At 28.8% G+C, this 10,457-nt stretch overlaps 1 protein-coding gene across 1 annotated transcript; it reads right to left on the bottom strand.

Annotated features, from left to right (window-relative positions):
* Window positions 1–217: 217 nt before the first annotated feature.
* CSN8 (COP9 signalosome subunit 8) lies at window positions 218–6,180 on the bottom strand. Its single transcript, XM_075355893.1, has 4 exons — window positions 5,998–6,180; window positions 5,241–5,311; window positions 4,521–4,702; window positions 218–1,405 (listed from the first exon to the last, which is right to left on the bottom strand). The coding sequence occupies exons 1-4, from the start codon at window positions 6,052–6,054 to the stop codon at window positions 1,158–1,160; spliced, it is 558 nt and encodes a 185-aa protein (XP_075212008.1). The 5' UTR covers window positions 6,055–6,180; the 3' UTR covers window positions 218–1,157.
* Window positions 6,181–10,457: the final 4,277 nt, after the last annotated feature.

Raw genomic sequence — 10,457 nt, 5'->3', positions numbered from 1 at the left:
TACTGTCCACTTTTGTGTTGCATACAGTCCAGGTATTACAATCAATATTGTAGATAGTCCAGATATTGTAGTGATACTTATACTTAAGATATTAGTTTATCTTCAAAAAAAGTACTATCTGTAACAATTAAAATTCGACTTATTTGCAGATGAGCTTAATAGATGGTGTTACATTTTTAAGTAGAGTAGTCTATCATTTAAAGATAACAACAAAAACTACAAAAATCAATTAAATATTTTATTTTAATTAACGTCAGATTTTCTCATAAAATTTTTAAAAACAAGACTAATTTTCAAGAAAATATTTTTTTTTTTTTATTTATTTACATTTATCTACAAAATCAGTGTATTTACTTTTTACTTGATGATTCAGAGTAGTTTACTAATAATTTTCCACAGAGTTGTTTTATTATTTCTATAAATACTTTTCACAATTATTTATAGTGCTCAACCTTAGACGGGTTATCAGTAGCTCTCTAAGTGGCTCTTTCTAATGATTTTTCCTTCAAATTAATTGCTTATAACTTCTACAACCCGTACTTGTTCTAAATATGTTAAACTCTGTTTTATTTCAAACAACCTACTTTTCAGAGATATTTAAATTCTGTAAGAAACAAAATTTTTAAGATAGACTATCTCCTCCCCCTATTTAAATCAGGGCATCTCAGACAAGTTTTTTAATTTATTGATATACTTCTTCCAGAAAGTTCATGTCCACTGCTGTTAAAAATTTAACATACACGAAACATTTGTAAAGAATCAACAATTTAACAACAAATATGATAAAAACTTCATGATGCATTACTAGATCAAGAAAACCAATATGTATTTTCTTTTCAAAAAATATAAAGCATAGATTGATAAATACTCTACTGAATATAATTCAATTAATATTACGGGTTGATTAACTGTAATTATAAGCAGTTATATTATAGTTTAAAACAGAATGATTTAAATTTTGTCTAAAATATTTTACTTTCATCAGTTTTAGAGTGTAAATACAATTCATAACGTTCCTTTAAATTTGACAACAAAATAAGGAATTGTAATCAATATCTCATTGAATTAGTTAAAAATTTATTTATTATAATTCTTTAAAAAACACAATAAATTAGAGAAAATATTAAAGCAAACTATCCTAGTGAGATGTACAGATATTAATTTTCAAGAAAAGATACAAAATCAGTTAACTTATACAACTGATCTTCGCTTGAAGTGGCCTGAGCAGGGCTACTGAAAGGTCTGGTTGGAATAATAATTTTACTACTATCTACTTCCCAGTTCTTCTGAGCAGCAATACGTAAAGCCTCATCGGCTGAACATCCTAATAAAGCTGACAATGTATTTACACCAAGAGATGAATAGGCTCTTGAAATCAATTCTGTTGCTCTCCTCTGTATCTCACCTGAAAGTAAAATAACACAAATTTATTCTAAGCAGATTTATAAAAAGCTATTACATACTGAAAACATAGTTATGCGATTAAAAAAAAAAAAGTGAGTATAATATTAAATAAACTTCATACCAGTTTTAAAAATGCAATCTTCTTATGCACAATAATATTATTGATAAAAAAATTTAATTAAAGCATGGTTTAGACCAAAATCTTTTCAAGTTATCCATAAAAAAATTGTTATAGGAGCAAAGAAAAATTTTGTTTGACTTCTATGTACTGATAAGAAGTTGAATACTACAGAATATAAAATCTGTTCAATATGCTTTCAGCACACTGCATTTTACAATTCTAAAGGTTAACAAAAACATTTTTTATTACACTCTACTACATGGAAATTATAGAATTGCTCAACACATTCAAAGGCTATCATATATCATATCATATCATATTATTGAGGCACATCTTTTAGCTAATTAGTTTCCTCGTGTCTAAATTTTATTTTGAATGTGGGAATTTTTTTACCAAAATCTTGCAAGAATGTTGATTGTCACAACATTCAGCGTATTACGTTCTAAATATGCTAGTCTCAGGTTTAATTTCCTAAAGGTACATGATATCTGTTCACGTGTCATTTCATTTATCTTATTTTTGTTGTTAAAAGTATTTAAAAAGCATAATAATTAATGCTAAGATACTAATAAAAATAATAATATTTACATGAGGATTCTGCAGAAAACATTTAAGTCATTAGATGTAAATTTGTTTTAGGTGTAAAGTTTTTAAGCCCATGTATACCACCAGCAGAAGTTTTTGTGTCTCTAACTAAAACCTACACATACCAAAGATTTCAATACTCATTATTATGGTTCACCATGAATGATCTTTTAGTTCATTCATATTGTAACACTTTTTTTTTACTGCATTCTAGTGTATATTTTATAATAAAAAAGAAACTGAACCCTATAAATTTGGTTGAGGAAATAGTACAGTTTATACTGTGTGTAGTCAATATTCAGTGTGTTTATGAAAAATTCATTTTCTTTATTCTTTCTATTTTTTTTTTAGTAAAAATGCAATATTTCTTTTGGTTTGTAACAATGCACCCAAGTTTCATCTTCCACCAGAATTTTTAAAAGGAAGTCATCTCCTCAACATGCTAACATTTCAGAAGCTGTTCACAACACTCCTCATGTTGTTCGTGCTTTTCTGTACATTTATGTAGGATCTGTCAATAATAAATTTTATAGTAGCCCAGTCGGAGAACATGTATCCATCCTACTTATTCTTACACTCTGCCTATCTGAATGGCTATTCATTGAAGCGCAGTGTGATGGTCATTTTGAATCAATTCATCCATTTCCTTTTGATGTTTCATATAACTGTGAGTTTCATATACAGTATTTGCTTGCCCAGCTTCTGAAGCACAAAAGTTTCATCATTGTAAACGACTTTTAGGATATGATGAATGTCACTAACATTCCCTTTTTACACTTTTTTATGATAAAAATTCCATCACTGCACATTGTTTTAGATTCATTTACATAACAGGTGGACTCAATACCATAACAACGGAAGCTGACAGAAAATGGTATAAGTCAAGAAGTTTGGAATATTAGTAATAGGGAATATTAGTAATGAAACTACACGACTGTAGCATCAGTCACTTTGTGCAACATTTTGTTCTACAATCAGTGTGCATTACAAATCAGCAACCTCTGTAACAAAGTTTCACTATTCAGACCAATAGTTCTATAGCTATATACCATGTTAATACATATATTGCTATAGATATTGACTTGATGGCTACCACAATTACCACAAATTTGAAAATATTTTAACCTTACGTAAGTTTTACAAGGTACATGCATGAATATCCTTGGTAAAAAATACATTTTTTAGAAAAAATAAATATACGGAATGTTCATTTTAAAATTTTTGAAGGTGATGTTTTCAAAAATTTTTATTTTGTAGAATAAAACACTGGTCTTTGATTTGCCAAATTTAATTAAAGTAGGTTTACCCAGTTCCTGAGAAATAATTTTTTTGTTGAAAATCACAAAATGGCATCCAGAAGGAAAATAGAGCAAAATAAGACATGTCAATATGAACTTTTTTGCTCATTTTGATGTGCTGAATCAGTACCTGAAATTCAGCAAATACATCCTGGATATATCCTGCATACATGGTTATCTTAAGCAGAAAAAAACAAGTACGGGGAATACATAGAATGATGACTGCACACCAGTAAACATATTCCAACTATTTTCAACATAGTTTTGTTTTTGTGTGAAGGACATGATAAGATGTTGCTAAAATGTGATATAATGTCGACAACTTTTAAGCAAATTGCATCAACGCCGTTTGAGCCTTCACTCAATGGCACTAATTGAGGAAAGAAAAAAAAAGTGATACTTTATACAAAAGAAAATACAAATTTGAAATTGAAGCAGAAATGTTAAATTAAAGATACCCTTTTTGGGGCTTACATAGGCAAACTACCAGCTAACAAAATATTTTACAAATGCCTAAATTTACACATAATGCATTATAAAAAACAATAATAATTTGATTTCAACATATTCAGAAAATCCCTGGATATGTACTGCAGATTTCCTGACTTGAGGCCCGGCTCATAGGCAGCCACACCTCTTGTTCACGTAATGAGTGTACTTTTAGCTTATTGCATCCACGGATCACAAGCCAGAATGTCTTGCAAATTAAAATCTAAAAAAAGAATGATGACAGGCAACAATATAGAGAAGCAACTTCAACATTAAAAATACAACCGGCTTAACCAGAACTTAAACTGTCATTCTCCTACAGAGGAAGGCAAATACTTAACCGTTTGCACTACTTGACAATATAAACATAATAATTATAGATAATATGGATTTGCTTCTTTATATTTTTAAATTAAATTAAATTATCAGCTGAAAAATCAGTCATGATTAACTGACATGATAATTTAAATAAGATTTAGAAAGACAACTATATGATAAAATATAACAAGATGAAATGTCACTATCTAAACTTTTTTACAATCAGCCGTAAAACTTTCCTCCTTACAAACAATTCTCAGCACAAGTAGGGAAAAACTATAATATATTTAACCTATGAAACTTACCGTGTAATGCTCGCATTATGTTTGCAACATTATCAGACCACTCAGTACTCGATATCGTTGTATACACAGCTGGCAAATCTCTCTGCCACATAGCTCTTCCTACTGCCCAAATATTACTCAGTTCAATATGTGAACTTTTGGTAGAAGCCGGTATTCTCTTCCACAAAAACTTTGCATTGCATCTAACAATAAAGATTTAACAGATTAATAAAACAGCAAACTAAATTAATAATAAAAAACCATCTGATTTGTCAAGTGTAAGATTTCTTCCAGTTACAAAAATCATGAAAAATTATATAACAGATTCCTTCAAAACGTATTTCAAGTAATTAAACTTTTTAAAACATTCTCTACAAAATTCTAAAAAAATTTAAAGGCTTGGATGGGCTGTGATGTTTTCATCCAACCCGGCAATGATAGTTTTGCTGAAGTTAAATTTACAAAAAAACAATGTAAGCTATGCACCCTTAAATAAAATAATATAATTTGGTCAATAGATTGATTAATAAATTTACAATTTGTGCTGTCAAATGCAGAGCAAGAAATCAAATACCTACCACTTCAGTCATTATAAGTAAATAATAATTAGAATCTATAATTGCATTATTATTATTAAATGTGAATAAAATGATCCTTTAAAACTGTTTCTGTGTTAATCCAACCCTTAATTATAAGAGTAACCTTACCTTTAAGAAATACAAAAGTCAATAAGGTACTTACAAATCATTCTGATATAAATAAATTGCTAATAATCGAGCGTAAAGTTGAGCAGGTGGAACACCTCCTGGAGCCTGCAAAAGCAAAAGTAAATTTACTGTCTTATTACCACATAAATGTTAAACAAATAATATTATTAAAATCATTCTTATTTTGTAACTAATGTTCATCATTGATAAAAAGCCCAATTTTGTTTACTGATATGTTAATATTTAATCAGAATTCTATTAAGCAGAATACCTATTGAGTACAATAACCTTAGTACATTAGATTACACCATACACCCTATATTGCAGATTAAAATATTCTTTTGAATTCTAAATTCCACTACATCATTATTGCTTATTATCACTACTTTTCCCCTAATTAATGTGGTCAAATGTCAAGTGGCAATTTAATTATTTTCTAGTTTGTTTATTTATGGTTAGGTTAACTTACCTTCAATGCAGTAACCTTTTGTATAATAAACAACAGATGAATCATTAATACAGAATAAAATTAAGTCAAAAATAATTCCTGCTTATCTTTATAAAGTAAAAGTTACCCTTAACATTCTTTACTGATAGAGTTTTAATTAAAGAAAAAGAAATCATACAGAGGAGAACTAATTTGAAAAGTGCAAGCTAAATAATAACTCAATCATACGATGAATCAAAACATTACTCAATTTATTAAATTTAAAAAATTAAATTAAGGCCGCTTAATACAAATTATTTTTTTTCAAGTTACTACATGCATAAGTAAATTCAGCACCACTTACATCTAATTCTTGCTTTTCTAACTCATCGGCAAGCGTATTCAAATTATCCGGTACCATTTTCTTCGATAAAACGCTGAAAGTTCCTGCAGTTACAAAATTAAAACTACTTTTACATCAAAATAAAAATGAACCTAATAAACACCAGTAACCTATAAACTGCCTTGTGCAATGATGATAAAACTTAAGACAGCATTTTTTCCAGCATCTCCTAGTGGCCGCAACAACAACCAAAATATCAAGGAAGTAGTTTAAAAAAAGCGTATTAAAATATTTCACAAACTTTCACCACAGTTTTACACCGTTGAAAGAAATTGAAAGAATATATAAGAAACCCACAAATATTTATCAAAAATAGATTTTTCAACTTATTTTATAGTTTTACTGAAAAACAAAACTAATTATAAATTATTCGAATTTTCATTTGTTTACCAGATAAATAAAATACTCAAGCTAATTTTGACATAATTTAATCAAAATAAATGTTTTTGTAAATGAGGTTCAGATTTAATTGGCAGATTATCCACAGTTTACGAAGAAATAAAAATCTAACAATTAATTCCATCAGATTTCTATACATTGCACATGTACATGAAAATTTAAATGAGAAGAATAGAAATACAAAAAAAACTGTATATTATTGTATTTTTACATAGGCCTTTTAAAAATAATTAATTTTTCTGTTTTGTTTTTAAACATTAGTCTAGTACAAATTAATGTATTTTATATCACTACAGGAAAGTTTTTCACATAAATTTACTACACAGCAGGTTTATTACTGTCTTACTAATCAGTGTGTCAACTAATTTAAACAACAGTTGAACTCTTTAATAAGTCTGATATCTTATTTTAGGGTATTCAACTGAATGGCAAAATGCTTTTCAAAAATTGTTTAAGTAATGTCAAAGCTTTACAACAAACTGCAGTTAACTGATTCATTGTCTACATACATTATTATATTTTATCATTTATTTATTTATTCAATATCATTGTGTGAAGGTTAGTTTTGCTAGCTCAATAGAAAAAAAGGTTGTAAAATCTTATTTATAAAAATTAGTTTTGTTTATCAGTTCAAAATTTTATATTTTTAAAAAAATAGGTTTTTAAAACTTTTAATGATACTACATTCTATTTGATACTTTAATGAAAATACATTCAACCTTCAGTAGACTGTAAACTAAAAACACAGGAATTTAGGTAAATAATTACTCTAAAGAAGACAATTGCTTACTTTTAAAGAACAATAAATTAGCAGGAAATAAATGACAAGTCTTAGGAATTTAACGCATTCACTGATAATTATAGTGATTTTTCATTTCCCTCTTACTTGCCATAGCATCTGAGCAGAATAAAAAAAAAAAACAGCCCAATCCGTCTAGTAGAATGTCTGGACAGACTGGAAATAGGTCTTGATCATGGAATTCACCTGTTGTAGGAAACAAAAGAGAAAAACAAGGGGGTTTGGGGTTAGATGTATTGTAAATGAAATAGGTAATTAGTAGATTTTTTAAAATTTATAATATTACTTTGTAAAAATAATGCTACAGAGGAGCAAGGAGTCACTAGTTTATAATTTAAAAGTTAATAATTTTGTATAATTTTAATTACAGATAAATGTTATTATTATTAATGAAACATAAAATATAACACTAAAATAGAATAACTATCACAAAATAAAAACCTTAGGATAATGACTCATAAATATAAAATTAAAAACATTTTGGTTGGTTATTCTTTTATCTGATCTTAGCTCACTGGAAACACATGAAAGTGGTTGATATCTAACACTTACGATGTTTGTGATTTATTAATTGTTAGTATTTTATTGAAGCCATATGTGTGTAAACACAATTTTAATTAGAAGATTAAGTGATTTAGATGACATACTTAAGTGTTAAAGACCATTATTGAATATAAACCGAGATTTATTGTTATCAACTAATTTTAAGAAATTTGTGTATACTGAACTTTGTCTGGCAACTTTAATTCTTTTTTTATCAACTTTAACTTTTTTGCTCTCTTCTCTGTTTTTTCCTCCTAATTAATTGTCTTTTAATCAATGTACAGAATTTTTATCTACTGAAGCCTTTCTTGCCCCATTTCTATTAGTAAATATGACAATCTGCATTTCCTTAAATTAAAAAAAAAAAAAAAAACACTAACTACTTACTACTTCTTGAAAAAATCTTCTGGAATCAGATGGCTATGGGTTTAGAAAAATGGCTTTTCTAAAGTTTGTTTTTGATAATAATTTTTAATAATCTTTTTAATAATTATTTTATTTTATGAATACATTCATATTTAGTTAATTAACCTGCAATCATAACCATTTTTTGACAAATCTATGCTTTCATAATTCTTGTGTATTACTTTTTTGTACTGGTGACCAAATCTATATTAAAATAATTTTGTTAATCAACATAAATTTTGTTAACTGATTTAAAAAATAATGAGGTCATAAATTAAACAAGTAATTTGTTTTTATTTTCAGTGTTAATATGAGAATGGTTTAATAATTTGAGAATTGATTGACATGAAATTTACTGTAGGTTATAAAGGATTCTTCGGTGATGGTTGTAACTTTTTCTAGTTCTGTAACTAGCTAGTGGTTATAATTAGCTAGCTGGTTTCTTAAAGACCATAGAGAATCCATCTTTCTGGCTGGGAAGTAAACAATTTAAGCTATAAAACTATATTTTAATTCCAATGACGTTTTGGAACTATACCCCAGCCAAACATTTTGTTGCTGAGATCTAATTAATAGTGCATCCACGTTTGGTGATCCTGAGATATAACAAGCTTCAGGTACATTTACATGAAGAAGGGATTCAGTTGCCTAAAGACCTCAAATCGATGAAGTTGATTTAGATATTTGAAACCTATCTGTCATTAGATTAACCCAACATTTTTCAACATTTCAGCATTTGCGACCCAATTTTCAATCATAGTTTTTATTGCGCCCCCATTCTCATGCAATAATAATGTATATTTAATTTTTTGACGCTAAAGCTACACTATGACCATAATTACAAACCATACAAATTACTAAGAATAAGTAAATTTATTTATATTTGGCAACACCGATCAGCTGCATGGACAAAACCAGAATTGATGACTGTCTTTTTTTTCTGTTTAGCCTCTGGGAAATACCCTTGAGTGATCTGGAAAAGAAGTAGGAAACTACTTAGTTTCTACCGAAGAACAGTGGATCAATAACAAAATATCAGAACAAAATTTAGCTATTGAGAGGAAACATGGCAATCCCTCTTCAAAAAAAAGATTAGCCCTTTTGTGATAGCTTGTGGCATTACGGAAGCTGCTAGAAGACAGGTTAAAGGGACAAGGAAAACTGCTGTGGGGCTGTTTGTATAAACGATCAATGATATTCAATCGTTACGACTAATCAAAGCCAAGAAGACTATGGTCTTAGACATTGAGGTTGCTTCTCATAGTACCCTGAATACTTCAAAGGATGTAGTCGTGTGCAGGGATATTTTAAACTGCACAGAGGAGGAAATTGTAGATGGACTTCAGGAACAAGGAATTGTTGTGTGTCGTCACTCAAACACACGATGCAACAGTGTAGTTCTACCCTCTGCGTCGCAAGTTTAACTTTAGTAAAGCGAAGTGTCCAGAGAACATTAAAGCTGCATTCACAGGTTGGATGTATGTCCATTTATCTTGACTCCTTTGTGTTACTTTGGATCTCAAAGATTCAGACACAAAATGGCACATTGTACAAGGAAGCAAATTTGTGTATGTGGTGAACCGTACATTGATTTGAATATGATGAACCGAACAGCTGCAAAAAATAATTTTGAAAAATACTTTTTTAAATTAATAAAAAATGCAGTATTTGGAAAATGTATGTAGAACATTAGAAAGAGGATCAAAATTGAACAAGTGTCATCACCAAAGCAATTGCAAAACCAATTTCCAAAATAGGAAAATCAATTCAGAAAAGCTATGTACAGTCCAGCTGTAGAAAATGAATATGAAGTTTGACAAACCCATCTATATAGGATTAACATTGCTAGAGCTGAACAAAACCCTTATAAACCACTTTCATTATGATGTAATGAAACATAGGTATGGTTGTAAAATAGATCTGCTTCATTTAGATACGATAGTTTCTTTTACAATGTTATGTCTAATAACTTCTATTAGGATATAAAAGACAATCCCTCCCTGGATTCTTCATTTGATACCTCATATACTGTCCACCCAAACACCTTGTTTCTCAACCATTAATGACAAGGTGCTGGGCAAATTCAAAGATGAATGTAACAGTTCCCCAATTGCAGAGTTTGTTGGGTTGCAGGCGAAGATGTACTCTTTTACTTTAGTTTTTCCTACATCTATTTTCATTCCTTCCTCCAGGATTATTCACATTTTTTGAAGCAGGAGTGTGCCATCAACTAGAATTACCATATTATCAGCAAACCTTATATATCTTATTTTTT

Source organism: Lycorma delicatula, chromosome 2 (genome assembly GCF_047948215.1).
Source record: "Lycorma delicatula isolate Av1 chromosome 2, ASM4794821v1, whole genome shotgun sequence".
In the NCBI taxonomy this organism is placed as follows: domain Eukaryota; kingdom Metazoa; phylum Arthropoda; class Insecta; order Hemiptera; family Fulgoridae; genus Lycorma; species Lycorma delicatula.
The sequence above is the reverse complement of the archived record's forward strand: the minus strand, read 5'-3'. Positions and strand labels throughout refer to the sequence as shown.